The sequence below is a fragment of the Penicilliopsis zonata genome, assembly GCF_001890105.1.
Source record: "Penicilliopsis zonata CBS 506.65 unplaced genomic scaffold ASPZOscaffold_17, whole genome shotgun sequence".
Taxonomy (NCBI): Eukaryota; Fungi; Ascomycota; class Eurotiomycetes; order Eurotiales; family Aspergillaceae; genus Penicilliopsis; species Penicilliopsis zonata.
The window spans coordinates 78,335-104,482 of record NW_019208925.1 but is presented as its reverse complement, the minus strand read 5'-3'; the positions used below and the strand labels follow the sequence as shown (position 1 = coordinate 104,482).

General features: G+C 51.7%; 9 protein-coding genes across 9 annotated transcripts; 5 read left to right on the top strand and 4 right to left on the bottom strand.

Annotated features, from left to right (window-relative positions):
* Positions 1-687: 687 nt before the first annotated feature.
* On the top strand, positions 688-2,118 carry ASPZODRAFT_145686 (hypothetical protein; the record flags this gene model as incomplete). Its single annotated transcript, XM_022725100.1, has 4 exons — positions 688-858; positions 919-1,094; positions 1,156-1,700; positions 1,772-2,118. The coding sequence occupies 4 exons, from the start codon at positions 688-690 to the stop codon at positions 2,116-2,118; spliced, it is 1,239 nt and encodes a 412-aa protein (XP_022578250.1).
* Positions 2,119-2,303: 185 nt separating this feature from the next.
* Positions 2,304-3,206, bottom strand: ASPZODRAFT_135758 (hypothetical protein). Its single transcript, XM_022723890.1, has 2 exons — positions 2,990-3,206; positions 2,304-2,901 (listed from the first exon to the last, which is right to left on the bottom strand). Exons 1-2 carry the CDS (start codon positions 3,014-3,016, stop codon positions 2,476-2,478), a joined length of 453 nt encoding a protein of 150 aa, XP_022578249.1. The 5' UTR covers positions 3,017-3,206; the 3' UTR covers positions 2,304-2,475.
* Positions 3,207-3,818: 612 nt separating this feature from the next.
* Positions 3,819-9,374, top strand: ASPZODRAFT_73528 (hypothetical protein; the record flags this gene model as incomplete). Its single annotated transcript, XM_022729896.1, has 3 exons — positions 3,819-5,017; positions 5,086-8,527; positions 8,595-9,374. The coding sequence occupies 3 exons, from the start codon at positions 3,819-3,821 to the stop codon at positions 9,372-9,374; spliced, it is 5,421 nt and encodes a 1,806-aa protein (XP_022578248.1).
* Positions 9,375-10,197: 823 nt separating this feature from the next.
* On the top strand, positions 10,198-12,179 carry ASPZODRAFT_19044 (hypothetical protein; the record flags this gene model as incomplete). The annotated part of the gene is made up of 3 exons (XM_022727321.1): positions 10,198-10,473; positions 10,551-12,100; positions 12,161-12,179. 3 exons carry the CDS (start codon positions 10,198-10,200, stop codon positions 12,177-12,179), a joined length of 1,845 nt encoding a protein of 614 aa, XP_022578247.1.
* Positions 12,180-13,383: 1,204 nt separating this feature from the next.
* ASPZODRAFT_135756 (hypothetical protein) lies at positions 13,384-16,288 on the bottom strand. Its single transcript, XM_022723889.1, has 2 exons — positions 16,246-16,288; positions 13,384-16,166 (listed from the first exon to the last, which is right to left on the bottom strand). The coding sequence occupies exons 1-2, from the start codon at positions 16,249-16,251 to the stop codon at positions 13,812-13,814; spliced, it is 2,361 nt and encodes a 786-aa protein (XP_022578246.1). The 5' UTR covers positions 16,252-16,288; the 3' UTR covers positions 13,384-13,811.
* A 153-nt stretch (positions 16,289-16,441) lies between these two features.
* ASPZODRAFT_135755 (hypothetical protein) lies at positions 16,442-17,350 on the bottom strand. Its single transcript, XM_022723888.1, has one exon. The coding sequence runs from the start codon at positions 17,325-17,327 to the stop codon at positions 16,539-16,541; it is 789 nt and encodes a 262-aa protein (XP_022578245.1). The 5' UTR covers positions 17,328-17,350; the 3' UTR covers positions 16,442-16,538.
* Positions 17,351-18,069: 719 nt separating this feature from the next.
* On the top strand, positions 18,070-22,483 carry ASPZODRAFT_154254 (hypothetical protein; the record flags this gene model as incomplete). The annotated part of the gene is made up of 6 exons (XM_022726067.1): positions 18,070-19,872; positions 20,621-20,850; positions 20,903-20,924; positions 20,982-21,254; positions 21,340-21,534; positions 21,587-22,483. The coding sequence occupies 6 exons, from the start codon at positions 18,070-18,072 to the stop codon at positions 22,481-22,483; spliced, it is 3,420 nt and encodes a 1,139-aa protein (XP_022578244.1).
* An 892-nt stretch (positions 22,484-23,375) lies between these two features.
* Positions 23,376-24,709, bottom strand: ASPZODRAFT_73299 (hypothetical protein; the record flags this gene model as incomplete). Its single annotated transcript, XM_022729879.1, has 5 exons — positions 23,376-23,601; positions 23,662-24,084; positions 24,150-24,249; positions 24,319-24,539; positions 24,621-24,709. The coding sequence occupies 5 exons, from the start codon at positions 24,707-24,709 to the stop codon at positions 23,376-23,378; spliced, it is 1,059 nt and encodes a 352-aa protein (XP_022578243.1).
* Positions 24,710-24,920: 211 nt separating this feature from the next.
* ASPZODRAFT_135750 (hypothetical protein) lies at positions 24,921-26,142 on the top strand. The gene is made up of 3 exons (XM_022723887.1): positions 24,921-25,782; positions 25,847-25,915; positions 26,012-26,142. The coding sequence occupies exons 1-3, from the start codon at positions 25,407-25,409 to the stop codon at positions 26,107-26,109; spliced, it is 543 nt and encodes a 180-aa protein (XP_022578242.1). The 5' UTR covers positions 24,921-25,406; the 3' UTR covers positions 26,110-26,142.
* Positions 26,143-26,148: the final 6 nt, after the last annotated feature.

Below are 26,148 nucleotides of genomic sequence, written 5' to 3'. Positions count from 1 at the left end.
GCAGAGGTATAGGGACCTATATTGTTTCTAGAGGAGGGCAGTGTAAATTGGAGAAATCCTCCCCGCACGGTGCTTTGGCCCGCTCTCACGCCTACTCCATAAAGCAGAGAAAGCTGGCATGGAGTCGTCGTTGGTTAATGTGACGCTGTCCCTCGTGCGGAGATGCCTCTCCGTGTCCACTACCATCCTCATCCTCATCTGCAGCTCATCTGTAACACGTCGAGTGGAAAGGTGGGGCTGTCTCTCAAGGTTCAAACCGCGCTCATCGAGCTTCTCAGGCAAATCGGAGGCATCCGCCTATCCCGGTCTCTGAGGGGAAGTTCTGTTCAGCCTCTCGCAATATGCCGTTGTCAAACGAGGGGTTTGGAGGGTGGGAGAGAAGGCGAGAGAAGGTTGCGAGTGTCGTATATATTGAGGCTACAATCCGGCTTGGATGCGATTCTTCCTCCATCTGCACTGCTCTTTGATTCTTACGCTTCCCTCGTCCATCTCTACAGTCTAGAGCTTCCATCGCCGCATTCAGTAAGTGCCTTCTACCCGTGCTCCTGCTTTTCCAAGACCCTCGTCAAACCTTGTCTATACCTGTCTATATGTATATATACTGTCCGGAAGTCCCGTTACTGACCATCTACTGGCAGACCATATACTAAATCAGAACCGTGGTTCTATCTTTCTTCCTCATTCAAAATGGTATTTATCCGATCACCTCTTGTTCGCCAGCTTCAGCGTCCTGCGTCGTCAATCCTGTCCGCCGCAGGGTTTCTTAAACCGTCTCCGCGGACGAAGCCTTTTCTTGGTTCCCGTACACTGACAGCTTCTGCTAAACGACAGGGCAAAGTTCTTATGGTCCTTTATGATGTAAGTCTATTGTCATTCTCTCTACACACGTACCAGCTTGCTCACCATATCTCTTAACAGGGCGGTGAGCACGCCAAACAGCAGCCTGGTCTTCTGGGCACCACCGAGAATGAGCTGGGCTTGAGGAAATGGATCGAAGAGCAGGGCCACACTCTGGTCACCACCTCCGACAAGGAAGGCGAAAACTCCACGTTTGACAAGGAGCTGGTCGATGCCGAGGTCATCATCACCACCCCGTAAGTTTCGTTCTGGATATAATCATGGTTGTCCTCAGTCAAACTTATCAAATGGCAACAGGTTCCACCCTGGATACCTCACTGCCGAGCGTCTGGCCAAGGCGAAGAACCTCAAGCTTGCTGTCACCGCTGGTGTTGGTTCTGACCACGTCGATTTGAACGCTGCCAACAAGACCAATGGCGGTGTCACCGTTGTCGAGGTCACTGGCTGCAACGTCGTCTCCGTCGCTGAGCACGTTGTCATGACCATCCTTCTCCTGGTCCGCAACTTCGTCCCCGCCCACGAGCAGATCCGCAATGGAGAGTGGGATGTTGCTGCCGTCGCAAAGAACGAGTTCGACCTCGAGGGCAAGGTCGTCGGCACCGTTGCCGTTGGTCGTATCGGCGAGCGTGTCCTGCGCCGCCTAAAGCCCTTCGACTGCAAGGAGCTCCTTTACTACGACTACCAGCCTCTTAGCCCCGAGACCGAGAAAGAGATTGGCTGCCGTCGTGTCGAGTCTCTTGAGGAGATGCTTGCTCAGTGTGACGTCGTGACCATCAACTGCCCTCTGCACGAGAATACCCGTGGTCTCTTCAACAAGGAGTTGATTTCCAAGATGAAGAAGGGTAAAATTTGCCCTCTCTATTTTTTTTTCTCTTGACTTGATTCAAAAAAGAAAAAAAACTAACCTGCATAGGTTCTTGGCTCGTCAACACCGCCCGTGGTGCCATCGTCGTCAAGGAGGATGTCGCTGAGGCTGTCAAGAGCGGTCACCTCCGTGGCTACGGTGGTGACGTGTGGTTCCCTCAGCCTGCCCCCAAGGATCACCCCCTGCGTTACGTTCAGGGCCCATGGGGAGGTGGCAACGCCATGGTTCCTCACATGTCCGGTACCTCCATCGATGCTCAAATCCGCTACGCCCAGGGTACCAAGAACATCTTGGACAGCTATTTCTCCGGCCGTGAGGACTATCGCGCGCAGGACCTTATCGTTCACAAGGGTGACTATGTCACCAAGGCCTATGGCCAGCGGTCCAAGGCTTAGACGTCTTGCCTGTGTGAGATGAAAAATGATGACTTCTTTTTTCTTTCTTTTCTTATTTTATCTACTGCCAATTTTCCGGGTAAAAATTTGGCCAATTTTTATGTATTTAGCATTCATATTTGCATAATACCCAGATCTAAAAAAAAGAATCTTTCCAGTAAGATACATAAAGGAGAGGGGGGAGAATACAAACCACTCGATTGTATACTCAAAAAAGCCCCCAGGTGACGAGACGTTAGAAAAAGGTATAAAAATGCAAACCCATCCAAACGCCACTCCGCATGCAAAACCAGGAGGGGAAAGAATGGAAGAAGAAAAAAAGAATATTATTCACATCAATGGAGAGAAACGAGGCAGTCAGCGACGGATCTCCGGATTGTGGCCAATCTCCGGTTCATCGTCGCTGTCATCCATGAAACCCTCCTCCAGGTCTCGACTCAGCCGGCTCTCAGTCTCGGCAGCCGTACTACGCCGTCTCTCCAGGGCCTCCCTCCTTGCGCGGTCCATATCCATACCCACCATGATCTCGCCTTCTTCGTCATAGATGCTAATATTATCCGTTCGGTCGATATCCAGATGCGACTGAGACTGCCACGACGATGGTAGGAAAAACCGCATTACCCTATCGCTGATGCGGTCGCGAAGAGACCTGGAGTGCGCCGAGATAGCGTCTAATGGCAGATACTGCGCATATCGCTGATGGTAGCGCCGGAAGAATGGGATGATCAGGAAGGAGAAGAGAAGGTATATCGATAAGGAGATGAAGGCCGGTACGAGGATGGTCTGGGAAGAATATCAGTTGAGATCATATTACTGTGGTTTGCAATAGAAAATAGCTAAAAAGGAGAAGAAAAAAAAAGAGAGAGATGACCTTCGCAAAGCTCGGAGAAGGCCCCATGGTCTATTTCATGAACACGGAATGTTCTCCGTAGTAACTATCAGGCAGGAGCCTAGAAATATGTAGTCGACGGCTCAGACAATTTATCGACGCATTTGTAGCCAATTACTAGATATTAACCATGAAACCTTCGAGCATGCTTCTAGAGAGCTGGGCTTAGCTCACTGCCTAGAGGCATATCTCGTCCGATCCACGGAGTAGCGAGTAATACTATCGCTTGCGTCTCCTTTACGCTTAGTTTCCTATGGCAGATCACGTGTCGAACGTGGGGCCTATCGGGATCACGTGCTGGATTCCCCTAGAGGCTAGCGCGTTCTAGAGCTGCTGTTCGTCCCTGCGCGAAGCCCCCTAATGCCGTGCTGGATCCAGTGGGAGAGAACACAAGGGAATTCCACTCCTATCACCCCTCCCGAATTTGGCAAGCCGGGAAAGAGGAAAAAAAAAAAGAGGGAAAAGCCTTCGAGCGTGCCGTCTTTGAGGAAGCTACAGACACTTGCTTCGGTCTGTTCAGTATCCTCGGTGTGCTCGTAGTGTTCGTTGTTCGTGCCCTCCCGTCCGGATCAACAAAAGGACGGACGACTTTCCTTGGCCCCCTCTACAGGTAGGTACCTACCTTCCTACCGGTACAGTGCCACCACCGCTCCGCAGCGGGTACCTACGCCTCTACGTACGCGTTGCTTTTCAGGAGTGAAGTTGCAAGAGAGCAGAGTGTGCTCATTCGGTTACCTTTTCGTTTGCGACCACCCTGCTATCGAACGACGCTCATGTTGTGCCCCGTCTCTACCGAGCGACGCCCGTCAAGATGCCTACCAGTTCGTCCTTATCCGACAAACCGAGACAATCCTCGAACAGCAAATCGTTCTTCGGGAGGAAGCTGCACAAGGAGAGACCGGGGGAAGAAAGACATTATGAGGGAAGCAGCGGGTACGAGTCGCTAGTGCCGCCGGCCAGCTCGACTGCAGGTTCTCGTTCGTCTCGACATTCCAAACGGTCGTCGATGCACTCGATGGAGGCCCCTTATGAGTCTGACTCAAGCGGCTTGGCGATGACGGCCGGGGTGATCACCTCCATTCCCTTTGATAGTCTTCCCGCGGAGACCAAGACCCCAGTCACAGTCGACTATCTGTCCAGGGCGGGGGAGGTGTCGCCGCGGAAGGAACCCTCGCCAAACCACATCGCAAAGAGCGGAGGAGACTTTCATCAATATCCAGCGTGGAACCCCACTACGAGTCCACCTAACGGGCTTTCCTCTCATCCCACTGGGCCCCGTCCGCCGCCGCATGCCTCCAACAACGTTGGAAGTGCGTCGTCCTTGTCCAGCGACAAGGGACATCGATACCAGCAGTGGGCTCGACCGGGAAGCTCGGCAGCGAACACTGGGTTTAGCCACAATTCAGCGTCAACCGTCGACTCCTCTTCGAATTCTCGGCTGTCGTTCGACCAACAGAGCATCTACTCGACTCTTTCCTCCAACACGCGGGGTTCTAGTTATTTCTCCTCCGACGGGTCTTCTCGTACACTGACAACATCCACTTCGGCGGACCGTGCAACCTTCTTTCCCAACGCACGCATGTCGATCGTCCAGTCTTCCTTACAAGCCATCCAGCCCGCGGCATCCTCCCTGGCGTCGTCTGGCATCTCTCCCGAACAATATCTTACCCGTCCGAAAGACGACCATATTGTCGACGAGCTTTTCCTTGAGCTGATGCAGAAACGAGGATGGCAAAATCTTCCCGAACAGGCCAAGAGGCAAATGCTTGCATATCCCGCTTCGAAGAAGTGGACTCTGGTTCATCAGGATCGGTTGACTGAGCTGCAAGGCGAACAGAAGAGGCGCCAAAATGCTCGACAGACTCATGGAAATGATGGCCATTCAGGGATTCTGGAACGTGCCGATGAGGAGGGCAGTCCGGAATGGTATGTGCGGAAAGTCATGGATGATACAATCACTTCCAAGCAACTCGCCAGCTTGAGTGTCAGTCTACGGACTCAGCCAATTAGGTACGTTAAGAGAGAGAAAAAAGAACTATTTATCCCGGTCCCATCATCAGCTTTTGACAACCATACAGCTGGGTGAAAGCTTTCGTCGAAGCACAAGGCCAAGTGGCTTTGACAAATGTGCTTTTGAAAATCAATCGCAGAAAGGTGTCTGGGCCGGTGCCTGCTCCGTCTGTCGACAAGGACCTCGACCGTGAATATGATATCGTGAAGTGTCTAAAGGCGCTCATGAACAACAAGTACGGAGCCGACGATGCCCTCTCACACCACCAGGTCATTATAGCCCTCGTGAGCTCTCTGCTCTCACCACGGCTGCACACGCGAAAGCTTGTCAGCGAGGTCTTGACCTTCTTGTGCCACTGGGCAGAAGGTCAAGGTCATCAAAAGGTTCTACAGGCCATGGATCATGTCAAGAATCACCATGGCGAGACGGGACGCTTCGATGCATGGATGCGTATTGTCGAAGTGACAATAGACGGCCGTGGGAAAATGGGAAGCTTGGTAGGAGCAAGCGAAGAATACCGCAGCGGAGGCATCGGCATGGAGAACCTTTTGATGGAATATGCCGTTTCTACCATGCTACTCATCAATATGCTCATCGACGCCCCCGAAAATGACTTGCAGCTGCGATGTCATATCCGAGCCCAATTCATCTCATGTGGCATCAAACGCCTTTTGGCGAAGATGGAAGGCTTTCAGTATGAGGTCATCGACAAGCAAATTGAACGGTTCAAAGAAAACGAGGCCATCGACTATGAGGATCTCCTGCAGCGAGAAGGCAGCAGCGTTAAGGACAGCATTGAAGGGGAGGTGAAGGATATGAGTGATCCCCTGCAGATTACAGATGCTATCCAATCGAAGATACAGGGAAGTCGGGCCCATGACTACTTCCTGTCCGCCATGCAGCATATGCTCCTGATCCGCGAGAACTCTGGTGAGGATGGTCTAAGAATGTTCCAACTTGTGGACGCCATGCTCAGCTATGTTGCTATGGATCGACGGCTCCCGGATCTTGACCTACGCCAAGGCCTGAACTTCACAGTGCAGAGCTTACTAGATCGGCTTCATACAGACGCCGAGGCAAGACGAGCGTATGATGAATCTTTGGAGGCACGTCAGATCGCCGAAGCCGCTCTGGCTGAGCGCGACGAGATGAAATCGCAGGTGGAGCTGGGAGCAGACGGCCTGGTAAAGAAATTACAGAAACAGATCGAAGAACAGACCGGTATCATTGAACTTCAGGCCAGACAGAATGAGAACTCGAAAGCTGAGCTGGCAGAGGTTCAGCGGCTCCGCGCCCAAGAGCTTCAGCGAAATGAGCTGGAAACACGGGAGCTTTACCTGATGCTTCGAGATGCCCAGGATATTGCCGCGTCCAATGCGAAGAAGAGCAACCTTGAAAATATGGATCCATCGCAAATGCGTGGAATCCTCGACCGGGAGAAGCTGCTTGAGAGGTTGGAGATGCAACTTGAAAGGACAAAAACGCAGTTCAAACTTGAAGGAAAGGTTTGGGGTCAACATGGACCCTCGGACAGATTGCGGGAACTCCGAGAACAGATGGACGGGGATGGGGAGTTGACAGAAGCATTCCAGGAGCAGGCTCGCCGTAACCTGGACACGACCGCGTTTGGATCTGTTTACCGCAAGAGAAGCCATGTACCTGGGATGGAGCTGGACGCGGAGGTACTGTCATCCTTGGAAGAGGCAGGAGCCGAAGAAGCCGTTGAATATGAGAAACCGCGTCTTGTGCACCTGCAGCGGCCTCGTATGAACCCGGCTGAAGCAACCGGATTACTGGGGGAAATTGCGTCTAAAGTACCCAAATATGATGCAGACGAACCAGAGAGTGGCGAGGAAACTCCTACCGTTCCCTCAACGACAGAGCCTGACACGAAGACTACCCCCGAGGAGGAAAGTACAGGTAAAGATAAGGACGAAACCGGAGACATCAAAACAGACGGAGAGAAAGCAGCACCTCCACCGCCGCCGCCTCCTCCTCCTCCCCCTCCTCCTCCTCCTCCGCCTCCGCCTCCGCCTCCGCCTCCACATTCAGGCTTGGGGGCAGGCCCTCCACCACCGCCGCCACCGCCACCTCCTCCACCTCCTGGTGCTTTGATGAAGGGTGTCCCTCCGCCTCCGCCTCCTCCGCCACCTCCGCCTGGATTTGCTGGTGGAATCCCGCCCCCGCCGCCACCACCACCGCCTCCGGGGGCTTTCGGTATGCCTCCTCCCCCGCCGCCACCTCCAGGGGGTGTGGTTGGGGGTTGGAGAAGAGCCAACTACGTGCCAGATGGCCCCTCTATTCCAGGGGTTGTCATGTCCTCTATCAGACCTAAAAAGAAGCTCAAGGCACTCCATTGGGATAAAGTGGATACTCCTCAGGTGACAGTGTGGGCAGCGCATGCACCCACACCGCAAGAAAAGGAGGACAAGTATACAGACTTGGCAAAGAAGGGTGTCCTGGATGAAGTTGAGAGGCTCTTCATGGCGAAAGAAACGAAGATCTTTGGCAGCGGGACTGCAGCAAAACAACGAAAGGACAAGAAACAAATCATTTCGAATGACCTGTCGAAGACATTCCAAATCGCTATGGCCAAATACTCCCAAATTGCCGCGGACGAGGTGACGCGCATGATCATTCACTGTGATCCTGAACTCTTGGATAACATGGTTGTCATGGATTTTCTGCAGAGAGATGATCTATGCGCCATTCCAGAAAACGTTGCCAAACTAATGGCTCCTTACAGCAAGGACTGGACTGGTCCTGATGCTGCCAGTTCTGAACGTGAACAAGACCCAAATGAACTCACACGCGAAGATCAGATTTATCTGTACACGGCATTTGAACTGAATCACTATTGGAAGGCTAGAATGCGCGCCCTCGCATTGACACGCTCCTTCGAGTCTGACTACGAACATATCTCTGCCAAGCTTCAAACCGTGGTCCAAGTCAGCGAGTCACTCAGGGACTCTGTTTCCTTGATGAATGTGCTCGGTCTCATTTTGGATATTGGTAACTTCATGAACGATGCAAACAAACAGGCCCAAGGGTTCAAGCTGGGCTCCTTGGCTCGGCTAGGAATGGTCAAGGATGACAAGAACGAAACCACGTTCGCTGATCTTGTTGAGCGGATCGTCCGAAACCAATATCCAGAATGGGAGGGCTTCGTGGACGAAATCTCGGGTGTGATCAATCTGCAGAAGCTGAACGTTGATCAACTCCAAACCGATGCGAAGAAGTACATCAACAACATTAAAAACGTCCAGGCAAGCTTAGATGCTGGTAATTTGAGCGACTCTAAAAAATTCCATCCTCAAGACCGAGTGAGCCAAGTGGTACAACGGAGCATGAAGGATGCTCGACGCAAGGCTGAACAGTTGCAACTTTACCTAGACGAGATGGTCAAGAGCTATGATGACATCATGGTGTTCTACGGGGAAGATAATACTGATGAGAATGCCCGTCGTGATTTCTTTGCAAAACTGGCTGCCTTTTTGCTGGAATGGAAGGTATGTTATTGGAAACGTTCTCTCTGCCACGTGCTTATTCACATACTAATGCTGTTGCGATGGACAGAAATCGAAGGACAAAAATGTTTCCCTGGAAGAGATGCGGAGGCGGACAGAAGCGTCGTTGGCTCGCAAACGCATCAACCCAGCGCTCGCGAACAATGGCGCATCCAGCGGAGATATACCGAATTCGCCCGCCACTAGCGGTGCCATGGACTCACTCCTGGAGAAGTTGCGCGCGGCGGCTCCCCAGGCTCGTGATCAACGGGACCGTCGTCGGCGTGCTAGGCTCAAAGAAAGACACCAGGTTCGCGTTGCGTCCGGACAGAAAATGCCTGATATGCTTGGAGCCGAGACCCCAAAGAACGGCGCGGAGGACGAAGCTGTTGATCGACCCACTGCAGAGAACAACCTGCTAAGCCCCAACAGTGCCGAGGAAGACGAGAACCTTGCCACCAAAGAGACCCAAGTGTCCGAAGGCGAAGACATTGCTGACCGTGCCGCCAGCATGCTTCAAGGGCTCAGAACCAACACCGAGGCGGATGGGGAGCGCGTGCGGCGCAGACGAGAAAGCGCAGAGGAAGAACGACGCAATCGCCGGTTACGAAGGCGCAATGGAGCTACCAATGGTAGCAAAGACAGCGCGGATACCTCCGTTCTATCTCCAGTCAAGGAGCCAACCTCCCCGACGAGAACCGACCCTGCCGAGCCCGATGAATCCAGTCTCTCCGGCCTCGGACATGAGGAAGAACCACCGTTAACACCGTCCATCATCGTGTCAGATGACATGGCGGACGAAACCGTTGATCCCTCGTCTCCGAACAAGCCGATAGAGTTGTCGGGTTGATGTGCCATCATCGTCTCGTCTCTCCTTCGCACCAGATTCCCTCCCGCTAATGTAATGTTTGATAGACTCGACTTGACGCCGTCTCGGAATTTCCTTGTCATGACGTTAAGTGTATAATAATACTTTGTCCTGGTGCTTCAGGGACCATCTTAAAGGACTGATCATCCTTCATTCTGCCCTGCTTAATTTTCGATGTTAATTTTTTTTTTCTGCCACCATTCGCATTCTTGGGACTACCTTCCTTCTATTCGCTTCATCTCTTCTCTTTCTTTTCATCTTTCTCCTTCTTTCATCTCCCCCTCTTTCTTGATCTTTCCTTTTTTTCTTTACATTCATCAGCCTACGTGGTACTGTACATACCCTCTCTCTTGTTCGTCTTTCGCTTCTCCCACTTCTTTTCCTTGGACTTTCTTCTGAATTTTTTTTCCTTTTCTTCTTTTTTCTTCTGCCAAGTCGCAGCGGTGACCCTTACAACATTGGCATTCGCCTTGACCTTTTGAACCAGCGTTGCATCATCTCACGGAGGATTGGACGGCGGATTCGGGTACATAGTTAATGGCATCCTTCGAAGCGCAGGCGCTCCGAAGTGATGTTAAATCTAATTCTACATGGCATATACTAGAAGAAACCCTTGGTTTACTATCGTTTCATTCGTAGACTTGTAGAATCTCAAGTGACACGATGATCTTCGAGTCTTGCTCAATGAGTTGTGAATTCGCTATCAAGTCACGTGGTCCGCCTGTCGACCTCATCCCGAACTACTGCGCGAAACCAAACCCATCTCACAGCCTCTAATCCCACCGGATCGTCGGTCTGCCCGCGTATGCGTGGATCTATCCTCTGGGTTTCGCGTTGGGTCAATCCCTTTCGCCATCAATGGACCCTGCCGGCGTTTGGGGGACCTCCTAACAGAGTCGCCTCCAAACGTGCGGCTCAAGTGCTGCTACCTCGAATCTCTAGAAACGGAGTGCGGTGCTTTTCGTCCTACCCGCCTGCCTTTTTCTCGATTGGCCATGATTCGACCATTTACGCGCTTTCCACTGCTCCTGGGAGGGCTGCCATTGCTGTGATTCGGGTATCTGGATCTGCGTGTGTAAAGGTATTTGTTCCTTCCATTCAAGATGGGGTGTTGATAGATATCAACGACTGATTTTTTTTTTCTATTTCTTTCTTTAGATCTACCAAGCCCTCTGTCCTTCGTCACCTCTTCCCAAACCACGCGTTGTGGCACTCCGAACTCTGTATGATCCTACGCAGACAGCTTTGAGTAAGAACAGCGTGCTCGACGCTGGCGCTCTGGTACTGTACTTCCCGGGCCCGAAGACAGTCACAGGCGAAGAAGTTCTAGAGCTGCATGTACACGGCGGTCCGGCGATTGTAAGGGCTGTTCTCGGGGCGATCGACCGCGTCAGCACGCCCGACAGCCTCATCCGCTACGCCGAGCCGGGCGAGTTCACCCGTCGGGCGTTTATGAACGACCGGCTTGATCTACCGCAGATCGAAGCCCTCGGCGACACCCTCCATGCTGACACAGAGCAACAGCGTCGGCTAGCGGTACGTGGCGCCAACGATGCACTCTCCAAGCGATACGAGCAGTGGCGCCATCAATTGCTCTATGCCCGGGGCGAGTTGGAAGCCCTGATTGACTTCTCCGAGGACCAATACTTTGATGAGTCGACAGAGGAGCTGGTCGATTCTGTTGCCTCGCAGGTGCGTGCCCTGCAACAGCAGTTGAATTTGCACATCCACAATGCATCTAAGGGAGAGCTGCTCCGGAATGGGATCAAATTGGCATTGTTGGGCGCTCCAAACGCAGGGAAAAGCTCTCTTCTGAATCAGATAGTGGGTAAAGAGGCGGCGATTGTCAGCGCAGAGGAAGGCACAACTAGGGACATTGTGGATGTTGGGGTCGATATTGGCGGGTGGTACTGCAAGCTCGGCGATATGGCCGGCATTCGATCCGAAACAAATGGTTCTGGAGTTGGCCATCGCAGTGGCCTAGTGGTCATCGGTGCTGTTGAAAAGGAAGGTATCCGACGGGCCAAGGCGCGTGCGATGGAGTCGGACGTTGTCATTGTGGTGCTCTCGCTGGAGACCAACGGTGGTAGCGAGAAATTATATCAGTTATCCGTGGAGCCGGAAGTCCTGGAGGCCGCAAAGGACTGTGTCGAAGCTGGCAAATGTCTTGTTGTTGTGGTCAACAAATGCGACAGGATTCCTCTGGAGACTCGAGAAGCGACGGGAGACATCCCACAGGGGCTGCAAGACCGTATTCACAGTCTGTTTCCTGTGGTGCCTGCAAATCGTATTTTCGCCATCTCCTGTTTGGAAGCACAAGGTCTCACAGACTCTCAGCGTGGAATTGACCCAGGTGGGATCCAGACTTTCTTGAAAGGGCTTGTTACCACGTTTGAAACGATTGCCTCGCCAGTGGGCATGGAGGGTGATGAGCATGGGAAATACGATCTTTCCTACTGGGAGGACTCTCTGGGTGTGACCCATCGACAGAGTTCTAATCTTCAGCGGTGTCTCGAGCATCTCGATGACTTTTTGGCCCAAACACAAAAAACGCACCACAGTGGCTACAACAGCCCTGATGTGGAAGAAGAAGTCGATATTGTGCTGGCCGCTGAGCATCTGCGGTTTGCCGCAGACTCGCTGGCCAAGATCACCGGTAAAGGGGACGGTGGAGATGTAGAGGATGTCTTGGGTGTGGTCTTTGAAAAGTTGGTTACCCTAGTTTCAACGAATGAAGTTTCTGCAGGATTGCTAACAAGATGTGATAGATTTTGCGTTGGCAAATGATGTGAAGAGGCTATAAAATGACTGCTATCATACAACAACCAGAAAGAATCATTCATTCTCTCGACATGGAATGGCAATATAGGAAACCCCGATTTCTTTCTCACTTTCCAACCACGATTCGAAGGGTTCTCGATCCAACCAAGCCTTTCGTTCATGATGCAGTTCCCGTCTGTTTGATGATCCAAAATGAACGGGTTCCAAACAAGCCGATGCCAATTCTCACCGTCGATCCGGAGCATTTCACTCCTCGTCGTCGTTTTTGTCGTTGTATCCGCCGCGGCCCTGCATGGGTAGGAGTACAAAAGGAGACGAAGATGGAGAGAAAAGGGCAAAGACGAGCATCCGCGAGGAGCCCGGCTGTGAGAACTCCGAGTCCGAGGTCTTGTTGGGTCCGTTGTATCCTCCTCGCCCCATTGACAGTAGTGATGATGGATTAGACCAAAAGCTCGACGGGGCGTTGGCCAGTCGAGTTGAGGTGATGTATATTTATATATATATATATATATGTATAGACAGCTGCTGTTGGTGGTGTAAGCAGCAATTCAAGTGGATAATAATATCAAGTATAAGCAAGAAGGCACTGATTGTACAAATATCAGTTGGATCTCTTGATACACTAATAAACGATAGCTGGATACCTCTTTATATACATTTCCCCTCCTCTGCTTGTGTATATCTGCCTTGATTAATGACACAGATTGCCCGGGCTTCAACCAGGCACCACCGATGACTACACCCGGGCGCTGCCTGGAATGACGATCCGAGTCGGGGATGCCAATGATTCAATCAGCTTCACTTTTAGTTACTGATCTCTTGCTACTTGTCCTGGTCTGGCCCTCTGGGACTAGGGACCTTGGCTTGGGAAACCAGGCAACCAGTCTGCGGGTTATCGCGGCGAAGGGTCCCGATAAGCTGTTGGACCAACTACAGGGTCAGCTGCAGAGAACGCCGAGACACGATGACACAGGTGACTCAATCCGTCTGGATAGGATGAGACTGTTGACTGGCTGTTGACTGGCTGTTGGTTGATTGGGGCTCGATACAGAGTAGATGATGACTCAGTTACTTTTGTCTTCCCCCTCCTGCGTGGTGTAACTGGCGGCGGTGATCACAAATAGTATAGATGCAAATGTGACATATGGGGTTTTATTCGTGATTTATATTAGAGTGTTACTTTTATACTATATTTAGAATACACCATTGAGATGCCGTTGGTATAACGGTAGTGCAGAGTACTGGTCCTCTACTTTGTGGTTTGGTTAGGGCCACCAATGTATATATTAGTTAAAGACCAGCAGCAGTCAAGGTCAAGAGAGGCCGAAAGATGTGGTTGAAAAACGAAGAGTCTAAATATAAAGGTTGTGACACCGTCTCTCATAAAAGATATCGAGATACCGAATCAAGGACTGGGCCTTGATGCATCAGGTAATATAATGTCAAAGAGACCTGAGCATATAGGGAAGAATAAGACTCAAAACGTGATCTTGTGCAGTTGCCTAATCGCTCCAAATCAATTGACCTGTAGTTTTGTTCCTACCAATTCAAATAGCCAAGAAAACCACCGACCAACAGCTCGGGTATATATACAATATGTCAATTTAGAAATAAATGGTACAGACTTGTGTGAGTTGCTCATGCGTCGATTGCGTTCTTCACCCACTTCTCTAGACCACCCTTGGCGATGATCTCTTGAACGTTGGGCGGGAGCTCGCCGACCTTGTGCGTCCACTTGGGCCCGTTCTCGCCCTCCTGGATCTCGATGCGACTGCGGCGGACGTCCCACGTCAACTTCCAGCCCGTGCGGCGCGTAAGGGCCTTGCCCTGACTATCTCCCGAACCGAAACTCTCGCGGAGTCGGCTGATCAGGCGAGGGACTTCGAGACCCATCAGAGCGTTATTGATGCTGTTGCGAGAGAAGATGTTACCAAAGCTGCCGGCAACGACCAGAGGGATCTTCTTGGCGAGAATGGCGGTTGCGGCTTGTTCTCTGGAGCTGCCGCAGCCAAAGTTGTAGCCGGACACCAGGATGTCACCCTCCTTTGTGATGGTGGAGAACTCCGGGTCGTAGTTGGACATGCACACCTGCGCCATAGTCTCGACGGGCACGTAGTCCTGATAGGTGTATTTACCGGGGTAGATACCGTCGGTATTGATGTTGTCTGCGTCGCAAAAGACAATCTCTCCGGACACGCGCTCGGGGAATCCAGGGTACACTTCCGTCAGCGCCTCATCGCTCTCTTCGACGACCGGCTCGGAAGGCTCCTCGGAGGCGAACCGCTTCTCTCCATCGGCGACAAGATCATCCAGCTGACCGATGACCTTCTCGAGAGCCTCTTCCGCGGTAAGCATGCGGTCTTCCTCACGGATGCCGTCACCTTCGCCTCGCACCACACCAGACCAACCCTCCGGAGCTTCATAGTAGCCCGGTCCGCTGATCTTACCATTCAGGGCACTTGCAGCCACAACCTCGGGGCTGCCGAGATACGCCTTGGCATCGGTGCTGCCCATGCGGCCCTTGAAGTTCCGGTTCGACGCACTGATACCGACCTCACCCGGTTCAAGTAGACCCTGACCCATTCCAATGCACGGCCCGCATCCGGCAGGCAAGGTTGTCGCACCGGCCTCCAGCAGGACCTGCCAGTCACCGGCTCCCTCCGCAGCCAGTTGCTCCGGGATAGAGGCTGCTGCAATGTAGAATTTGACGCCATCGGCAACCTTGGGGATTTTTCCGCCGTTCTTCTCGGCAGCATCCTTGAAAACCTTGGCTGCAGCCGCGATATCCGAGGCGCGCGAGTTGGTGCAAGAGACCAGGTAGGCCTTGTTGACCTTGATATCCAGCTTCTCCAGGTCCGGCAGAGCGGTGGCCACTTTGACCGAGTTGGGTCCTGCGACGTAGGGAGAGAGAGTCGAGAGATCAAGGTAGATTTCCTTGGCATATTTCGCACCCTTGTCAGCGGTCAGGGGGTTCTCAAACAAGCTCTCCAGCGCCGGGTGGGTGAAGTTGCGAGGAGCCAGCGTCTTGAAAGGTCCCTCGGCAAGGCCCATGGCAGCGGTGGTCGCCTTGCCTCGCAGCCAGCCCTTCAGTACATCATCGATGGGGAACAGTCCGGAGAGCGCCCCCCACTCAGTAGTCATGTTGGCAATGGTCAAACGGGCGTCGACGGGTAGACTCCGCATCGTCTCCGCAGAGCCTGAAAACTCAATGGCATGGTTCAGAACATCATCTTTGTCAAACAGACCACACAGAGCGACAATGACATCCTTCGCGGTCACTCCCACGGGAAGGACGCCGGTGAAGGTGACCTTGGCAACGGGAGGAATCTGCCACCACGTCTTGCCGGTCGCCCAGATACTCGCACCATCGGTACGGACAATAGGAGTACCCAGACAACCCACACCGCCATACATGTTGCTGTGGCTGTCGGAGGCAACCACAAGCGTTCCAGGCCAGGCAAAACCGTCTTCCACCATGATCTGATGACCAATACCACGACCAGCGGGATAAAACTCGACGCCATGGAGCTTGGCAAACTCCTCGATCTGCTTGTACTTCTGCAGGTTCTTGTCGCTTTGGTTCTGCACATCGTGGTCGAGAGTCATGACGATTTGGTTGGGATTGTGCAGCTTCGAGGCGCCAATCGACATGAACTTGAGCGCCACGGGCCATGAGTTATCATGGGTCATGCAGCGGTGCGGCGAAATGGTGACATAGTCCCCCGACTTGACGAATTTGTCCTGGGCCAGACCGACCGAGTACTTCTGAACGATCTTCTCCGTCAGGGTTTGCGGGACGTGTTTGGAGGCCTGCAGCGAGGAGAAGATGGCCGCGGACGATGGGTTTTCCAGCTGGGAGTGGAAGACATCCTGTCTATGGGCTCGAGACGTCGAGAGGAATCGCTGCGCCAGCGTCGTCGTCCTTGTTGTCGGCAAAGGGCAGCGGACGAGCGCCCAGCGCCTGCCAGCGGTGCCGGAGGCCCACAGTCGTGACTGTAGAGTATGGTTGTCAGCTCATAAATACCTTGAGACGACATAATTGAAGAGAAAAAGGCGCAAGGAGACTGCTTACCGTCATCTTGAAGCACAAGGCAAAAGTATGACTCGTAGAGAAATAATTATTAGAGGACGAGACGAACAAATGAAAACGCTTGTATTTGCATCTACGGGGAAGAGCCGATGCAAACGCGCCAAGCCTCCGGGATCGGAGCTGATAAGATAAATTATTTTGGTAACTCCAAAAGCTGTATTTTTCAAGTGTAATTAGTGTAATCATATTAATATACAGTGAGTATAGGTAGGTAGTTAATAGATAGACTTCTGTTTTAGTTCATTGAAGATAATATACAAAATATACAAGACTGGCTAGAGCTTCCAGACAGCCCAGTCCTTGAGATCGAGTTCCTTGAGGATACCCTGGAGCGGTCCCTGGAGCTCTGACCCTTGCGCCCAGATCTTTTCTCCTGCCATGTAGCGAATGAAGCCGTCTGGTCCTGATACGATGATGAATTTCGAACCTGGGGAGTTGCCCGAGGGAGACGGTGATGATTTGACCGAATCCAGGATGGTCTGCTTGCTGATGAGCGAGTTCTCCTCGTCGACAAAGTAGTCTACCTTCACCTGGTTCGGGAATTGTGCCTTGAGATCTTCCAAGTCGCGTACCATGGGACAAGCGTTTTCTTCTCGTTGAGAACGGGTAGTGGGAGGAGAGCTGGTCTCCGGCGCGCGACCAAACCAGCCTCCTAACCAGCTGCCCTTCTTGGGTATCGTAGGTTGAGTATCATTCACACCACCCGCGCAGTCTTCTCGTTTTCGACTCGCCCATAAGATGTGGATTCGCGGGGTGCTGGTGCGGCTGGCATGGGTGAGAAGAGAGTGGCCAGCCTGTACAGCCGGGGCGATGCCTGTGCCTCCAGCAATAAACAAAATCTCCTGTGTCTCAGATGGAATGGCAAATTCAACCTTGGGTCCGCGTACTTCAACTGTCGACCCCAATTCGAGAGCATGCAGATACCGCGAAACCTCACCGTGCGGATCTCGACGGATCAGAAACCGCAAACAACCGTCGTCTTCTTCCTCTGGAGAGCTCGTCGATGACGTTGGAGGTAGCGGGGTGTAGTCTCTCCCAATCTGCAACTGCGGCTGCTTGAACATCACGCTCCAAATCCCTGTTCGCCATGCATCTTCGTAGACCTCCCGGTTATTCCCTCCTGGTCTTGACGGCCGCAGTGAGAAGATCGAACACGTGGACGAGACCGGCTCTTTCGCAACAATCCGATAATCGACAAAGCTGGCCGGGTTCAACGTAGCATCCGTCGACCGCTGCTGGGCTCGCACAAACGCCCCCGTCGCTGCAGCAGCAGCTGTGATAATGGTCAACCGCAACCAAAGCCGCGATTTGGGCGGCGGAGACGCCGAGGTCGAGCCACACCGCGCACCATGTCGTTGCTGCTGGATCACACGCCTCGTACAGGACCCGGCAGACAAGAGACACGATCCGAGTCCCAATCGGGGCCCTCGCGGCGTCATCGAGCAGGAATCTGTAACTGCGCAAGGGCTGTCCACGTCATATCGTGTTTTTTTCCCTCTTTTTCCCTACGGACGTTTTGCTGCGGCCACAACCCTGCGCTAAACCTGATTCGGCCGCCAACCCAAACCCCTAGAGAGGATTCTTTGTCGATCGGTCAAGGAAAGCATCGTGAGATTCTGGAACTCGGGCACGCCTTTCGCATTGCTGTCTTAGCGCGGAGCATGGGGATGCCTGTCGTTATAGATTAATATCCTTTTCGCTTTCCCGGAGCTCCAGAGAGAGAGAGAGAGAGAGAGAGAGAGAGGCTGTGCGTCTCTCCCTGCTACTCCGTCAAACAATAACTACCTACCTGTTTACCCGGCCACCATGTCGCCGGTTGCCTATTCGCAGGAGGCTCGACACGCTACAAATGCTACTCGTGATTCCCTGGAACTTGCCTCGCTTGCTTCTTCATCTCCTGGATCTGCAGGTGCATCTTCACGGTCCTCGTTAGCCTCCGGCATTGCCTCGTCACGCAAGCTCTCCCTCGACGATGAAGACCCTCTGAACGACAATTTGAATGTCGAAGCTAGCGGACGCCCCCGATCGGCGCGGTCCTATTCGATATCTTCCGCGTTCGACTTTGGGCGGACCCTGTTTCCTCTCTCCGAAACTGCTGGCGGTTACGCGCCTGTGGGTGCTCCGTCTCTACATTCGCTGGACCGGCATGGTGGGGTAGGAGATGGGTCGCTGGAACGCAACAAGACGCTGACATACTTGAACGGGCTGTCGCTAATTGTTGGACTAATTATTGGGTCGGGGATCTTCTCTTCGCCGGGCCAGGTTAACATCAACACGGGGTCTCCTGGTGCTTCCCTCATTATCTGGGCGGTTGCAGGATTGCTGGCCTGGACTGGCGCAGCGAGTTATGCGGAGCTGGGAGGAGCGATTCCGCTAAATGGCGGTGCCCAGGTCTATCTATCTAAGATCTTTGGCGAAATGATGGGGTTTCTGTTCACATGGTGTGCTGTACTCGTGCTGAAGCCCGGTTCAGCCGCCATCATCGCCATCATCTTCGGCGAGTACATGGTCCGCGCCGTCGTCGGCGCAGATGTCGAGCCGGTCAACACGTGGATCAACAAGGGTGTCGCAGTTTCCGGGCTGGTCGCAGTAACGTTACTTAACTGTGTGTCCACAAAGCTGGCCACCCGCGTCGGGGACGTCTTCATGCTGTTCAAGTTTGTCGCGCTTATTGGAGTCACGGTGATAGGGATCGTGGTGGCTATCACTGGGCTTTCGTCAACGGGTGCTGCCAATCAAGAATGGAAGACCCAGGGCTGGTTCGAGGGAACCAGCACCGACATCTCTAGCTGGGCAGTTGCGTTGTATGCGGGTCTCTGGGCCTTCGACGGCTGGGACAACACCAACTACGTTACGGGGGAGTTCAAGAACCCCAATCGAGATCTCCCTCGGGTGATCCATACCGCAATGCCCCTGGTGATTCTGTGCTATGTGCTTGCAAACGTCTCCTATTTTCTCGTCTTGCCTCATTCGACCATCGAAGCCACCAACACGGTTGCGGTACAGTTTGGCTACCAGGTGTTTGGGCCAGTAGGCGCCCTAGTGTTGGCCTTGGTGGTCTCAGCTAGCTGTTTCGGCGCACTGAATGCGACAACCTTCACCAGTGGCAGATTGGTCTACGTCGCCGGCAAAGAGGGTTACCTGCCTGCCTTATTCGGCAACCTCGGGCTTTTTGGTAGCGGCTCTGCCCCTGCTTCGGGCGGCCGCCTGAGACGTCGCTCCGGGATCACTAAGCTTGTCTCGCGGTTGTTCGGGGACAGCGCCGGCTTCGGATACACCCCGACGAATGCGATTCTTTTCAACAGCCTCCTCACTCTCGGCTACGTCATTCTGGGCGATTTTAGCACCCTCGTCACTTTCTACGGCGTGGCGGGATACACATTCTACTTCCTCACAGTGCTCGGGCTGATAGTCCTCCGCATCCGCGAGCCGCACCTCGAACGGCCTTACAGGACCTGGATTTCCACCCCGATCATCTTCTGCTGTGTCAGTCTGTTCCTTCTCAGCCGCGCCGTCATTGCCGAACCATTGCAGACTTTGATCGTTGTCGGCTTTATCATTGCCGGCATTCCCGTTTATTTCTGGCGTATATATCAACGAGACGGCAAGGTTCCTCTCCCGTGGAAACGTTGGAAACTTAACCGATAGTCTGAGGCTTTCCAAGCCATGCCATTTCTTTTTCGTTTTCCTTCTTCTTCTTTTTCTTTCCCCAAACCCTACATTTTTAATCATACTTCATACCCATGCATATAACCCGGGTATACTTTGTGCGGTGTGTATTCAGCGTTTCTCGACACTTTATAACCAAGAGGAGATCTTTTGTTTTCGTCACGACCTGTCATGGAAGAAGAGATAATACTATTTTTGATGGAGTATGCAAGACCTGTCCAGCTTATGCGAAGTAATCAGATATAGTTACCAGGGACTAGAATACAGAATAAAACTTCCTAAACAACCATCTGTTGGAGAATATATGACACGGCTGAGCTCTATTCATGGTCTGCAAACCTTCTACTCCTCTCGTTACAGCATTTTCTCACAATACTCAACAATACATCAGTGGTTTCATTATCTTTCATCCCATGAATTTGGGGCCGAAATACCGGATACCCCTCCTCCCCACCCTTGGTCATATCGGAGAGATTGTCCCTCGACGAATACTCAATCATATCTGCCTGATGCCTTGTAGGTAGTAAGTACAAAGATTTGACTTCGATTTATGTTTACTCCATAGATCTACCTATTGGACAGTAAGTAGTTCCTATACTACCCCTTCTTGGTTCCTGAATCTGATATGGATAGATATACTACATAAGCTTCTTAGATCAAAACAATGAAACACACGGCATCGTGGCAGGACATTGCGTCCCAAAAGCGCCAGCTAAGGGATGCTGCACTTCAGCCTTATCTCGTTGACGACCTGGACCAGCGCTTACCTCGCGTTGAGAACGTCGAGGAACGCACCCGGTTACCTCTAGACCCACGATCTCAAATGATCACGGACATAGACAGCGTTACAGATCTCCTCCAGTGTCTGGGCAATGGAGAGTTCACCGCCGAAGAGGTGACCACGGCGTATATACGAAGGTAAGCTTCTTCGAATTGATTCCATGCTATTCTATCCTGCTTATTTGAATAGAGCCACCATAGCCCATCAATTGGTGGGTGATAAATATACAGATCCTTACTATCCGAGACAAACTTCTCACAAATCTTAGACAAACAGTATCACTGAAGTGCTATTTGACGACGCCCTGAAGCATGCAAAAGAACTCGACAGCGAATTCAACCTCACAGGGAAACTCAGAGGCCCCCTTCACGGCATCCCTTTTACTCTCAAAGACCAGTTTAATGTTCAAGGCGTCGATACCACTCTAGGCTATGTTGGTCGGTCGTTCCATCCCGCCACCGAAGATGCGGTTTTGGTTTCGATTTTGAAACAGGTGGGTGCAGTCATCATTGCAAAGACGAACCTGCCACAAAGTATCATGGTTAGTAAATCACTCAGGCGCGTACTCTGATAGTTAATATGAGTCGACGTCGCAACGAATCTGATATATATGATCTCTTATATAGTGGGCGGAAACGGACAATCCCCTCTGGGGCCTCACCGTCAATCCACGTAACCCAGAATTGACTCCATGCGGTTCCACAGGTGGCGAAGCCGTACTGCTGGCTCTTCATGGATCGATTTTTGGCTGGGGGACAGACCTTGGCGGGAGTGTGAGGATGCCGGCATATACAATGGGCCATTACGGGTTCAAACCTACTGTATGCTAGGTCTTCCATCTGCTTGTTCCATACACACTGATTTGTTTTATAGAGTAGTAGGCTTCCATATGAAGGAGTCCCTGTTTCAACAGAGGGACAGGAACATGTCCCTTCTAGCATTGGCCCGCTGGCTCGTGATCTGTCGTCCATATGCTATTTGAGCCGGATGATAGCTGACACAGAGCCATGGAAACTCGATCCCAAATGCTCTCCGATTCCCTGGCGGGAAATGGCATTCAGAGAAATTCAATCACGACCCATGGTGATAGGACTGATCCTTGACGACGGGGTGGTCAAGGTCCATCCACCGATACAACGAGCATTGGCGGAGGTGTCGGCCAAGTTGAAAGCAGCAGGCCATGAGCTTGTTGTCTGGGACACGTCCGACCACTGGGAGTGCATCAAAATCATGGACCTCTACTATACGGCCGATGGGTGTGAGGATATCAGAAGGGACGTGGCTGTCGCCGGCGAGCCCTTGATTCCTCACGTCGAAGCCCTAGTGAACAGAGGCAAGGCGATCTCTGTCTACGATTACTGGCAACTGAACAGACGCCGCAACGCCGCGCAAAAGAAATACCTGGATAAGTGGAACACCACGCGCTCCGCGTGCGGCAGACCCGTGGACGTTCTCCTTGCTCCTACCATGCCACACACGGCTGTCCCCCACCGGCATGTGCGTTGGGTCGGATACACCAAGATCTGGAACTTTTTCGACTACCCGGCGATTACGCTGCCCATTGATAAAGTACGGGCAGACAAAGATACACTCCCGACTGAACCCTATCAGCCCAGGAACGAGCTCGACGCGTGGAACTGGAGTCTTTATGATGTCGACGTTATGAAGGGCCATCCTGTATCTCTGCAGATTATCGGGAGAAAGCTTGAGGAGGAGAAGGTACTAGGAGCGGCTACTGCGATACAGAAAATCTGGCAGGGTGAAGCATAGAGACCGACATTTACTCACTACAGCGTCATCATAGAAATTGCATTTTGCACCCGATACAACTGTCTCCAACAGAGATAAGAAAGGACCTGTCTGTCAGGCAATCAATATCTGTATGAACTTTTCCAACATCCGTGAGAGTATAAACGTTTGCTTGACCCCGCCTCATTATCTCACCACGAGGGAGAAATGCATGGAAATGACGGAGCTGTTGCTCGACTTTGGGATCAAGTACGACCATTCCATTTCAAGCCACGGCTGTCAGATGTAATGGCTCTGGACTGGCTACGAGTAGGTCAGATCGATTACAAAGAAGGCCCTGAGGGCTCAGGGGGGTTCATCGTCCCCGGCAGCCAAAGCATCGATCAGCTACCGCCCATGACGTTCTTCAAGAGTGCACCAAAGATTCCAGGGTCGTGGATAGTATTCAAAAGGTCATGGCTTTGTTTGATTTGGATTTATTGCTGCTTTGCTTCTTGCAACTTTTGGCATTTGACGTTGATCGGGACCACTTCGACTATTTCTATCACAAATATGATATCTTATGTTCCCAATGACTATCCATTCCGATGTCTCGGGCAGACCTGGTGTTCTTCCCATACATGAGCGATATACCTTTTCCAGGTATTGCCCGTAGGTCTTATACTGGCGTGGCGGACTGCTGTAGGGTCATCCAACATTTTAACAAACACGAAGGCGTCAAGTGGGTAACCATGGAGCCGATGTGTGAAGACTTCAAGGGTAGGAATCAGCCTCCTGAGGCAACTCCGATGCCAACCTTCAAGCGATATTCTTTTGATGGTCTATATGCATGACATCATTCATAAAATGTCCCCCAAAAGAGTTCAAGCCTAGGTAAACTCCCGGGGTAGAGAAACCATGCCAAATTTTGACTTCAAGCTTTGGGCTGCTGGAAGAGATGTGGCTTCATGTTGATTTTGCAAAGCTTTGCAATGCATCCGCTCAGCTGGAGCAAGGACTGCACGCCATCGAGAATTCGCATGTGTGTGAAGCCGATTTCTTTAATAAACTCCAACTTTGAGTGCTCGGAGAGAGTGGGAATCGTCTTGGTGACCCGGAACATTGTGCTGATTATATCATGGGATGAATACCCTAGGTCCCTGTAAGAGAAACAAGATTAGCTTAACCCTCCAGCTAAACCTCGTCTCTGGCAGTCGTACCATAACTCATTCAGAGATTCCAGAGCAACGTCAACTTTGCCTTCCCAGCATGCCTTTATCATGGCCTGAACCTTGATTGGATGGGGACTGTCGACCACGCGGAACACATTGTCTCCGCTCACAAACCCAAAACCGGACCAGGTACTTTGCAGATTGTTAATCGCTTGGCGCATGTCTCCTTCGGCACTGAAGACTAGAGCGGCAATCCCATCCTCTGAGTATTCTACCTTCTCAGCTTCACAGATCTGGGTGATACGGTGTACAACCTGTTCGTCGGTCAACCGAGCGTATCGAAGAATCGCACAGCGAGACTGGAGAGGCTCAATGATCTTGTTCGACTGGTTACAGGCAAATGCGAATCTGGTAGTGGAAGAGTAGATTTCCATCGTCCGGCGTAAGGCTTGTTGAGCCCCAGAAGTCATACTGCCAAAAAAAATTCGGTTTTAGTAGGATATCGCCAATATAAGGTTTATTTTATGGTGACACACCTGTCCGCTTCGTCTAGAATGACAACCTTGTGCCGGCCAGGTGGGAGCGTGACCTTCTTCTGAGCAAACCCCTTGATGCGATTCCTGACAACATCGATCCCTACCGAGACATTGCAACATGATTAGGACCTGGAGGTTGCCCAGCAAGCATGCACCGTTGCTTCCTTACCTCTTTCGTCACTGGCATTCAGCTCCAAAACAGCTTCTTTATATGCATGCCCGAGAAGCTGTCTTGCAAGACATAAAATGGATGTTGTCTTTCCAATACCAGGCATACCGGAGATGATAATGTGCGGCATATTCCCATCCTTAGCAATAATTTTTAGACGTTCAACGGTTTCTGTGTTGCCGACAATATCGTTCAAGAAAACTGGGCGGTATTTTTCAACCCTGGAGGCAGCATACTGACTCAGCTCAATCAACTTAACAATAATCAATACTCAACGCACAGAATGATCCATCAATACTCACCAGGGCAGTTCATAGTCCGGGGGCGCCCCAGCTGTAGAAGCCCGGAGGCCATTGCGAGCAGCATCAGCCGATGATTCTGCCTGTACCATTTTGGAGCAGCAGATTATATGTTAGATGATCCCAGAGAACACAGGAGTTAGATAAGTGCTAGTGACTACAGTTAAACTGTAACAAGAGTGATAGAGATTGTTTAATTAATTGCTCAACGCTGAGTCGCGAGCAAGGCGGCGACCCGACGCGTTATCCCGCGTCTTGAGCTGAGGCCCGTGCATGCTAAAGCTGATTTGTTATCAATCTCGACGACCTACGAAGTAGGCAGGCTTCTAGAGTCCTATAGTTACTACGCCCTATTGCTCTATTACAGTCTAGCCCTTTCACGCAATGAAACATGACAAAATAGACTATGTTTGTATATGTGCTACGCAGGTCATCCCGTGATTGTCAAGGCTCTGGAAAGCGTCGCCCGATTTCTCCCCCTCTTGTCTTCCCACTCTCCGTTGGCCTTGACTTGGGATGCTGTATTCTTAACAGTTGCTAAAGAACTGCTCTGACACCGTTTCTTGAACCAGCCGGTATCGTCCAGATGTCTTTTTCCTAAATACAGACTGTTCAAAATCAATACCTTGGATAGCCTTATTCTTAGTCAACCACTGGCCAACTGGCACTCCTATTATCCATACTCGATATTTCCATACTCGATATTTCTTCCAATTGCCTCGGAGAGATATTCACTCTCTTTACTCTCTTTCTACTCTGCAAGTATCCAAAGGATTGAGTACAAGAACAATGGGCACAACCTCCGTCCGCCGCAACCTGTTTCAACACAGCCTCAATCGACGAGCAGCACCTGCTGCCCCGTCTCATATACCTGCTCACGACGGATCTAACGGCGTTCACCCCTTCTCGCATCACACATCAAGGTCGACAACGGATGGATCGAACTTTTCATCCCTCGGCTCTGGGCCCGTCGATAATGGAGAAATCGTTGCTCGAGACAAGAACGGGGCCTACAAACTAGACATCCCCTTCTTCCAGCCACTTCTTCCGAGCAGAGATGGTGAAGAAATGGAGGGTGTGGAGAGGGGGGCACCCAGTGTAGGGGCCGATTCTACACGGGTTGATTCGACGGGTGAAGCAGAAATGAATGTCCGGGACAAGGAGAGTATGTACTACTATCTGAAGAGGATTGTACGCCTTTCGCATTCTGCTAACTTGGCGCTTGGAAGAAATTGAAGCACGTTTGGTCGAACTCATGTGCAGGAACCGTAACAGGCAGATGAGCAGTGAGCCCGCCGGTGCGTTTGAAAGACCTTCTCTTTTTCCTTTATTCATAATTTTTGCTTTGTTATTGTGTTCGTGCCGGTGACAATGAGCTAACATACTACAAGCAGAGATACTCAACCTCATCCAGCAGAGTCTTCGCGACAAGGCTGCCGCTTTGGATGACGATAATTGGATGTATGAAGCGGAACATGAATCCCGGATATGAGTGACATCATTTAGTGGCTATGCCAGACTCAATTACATT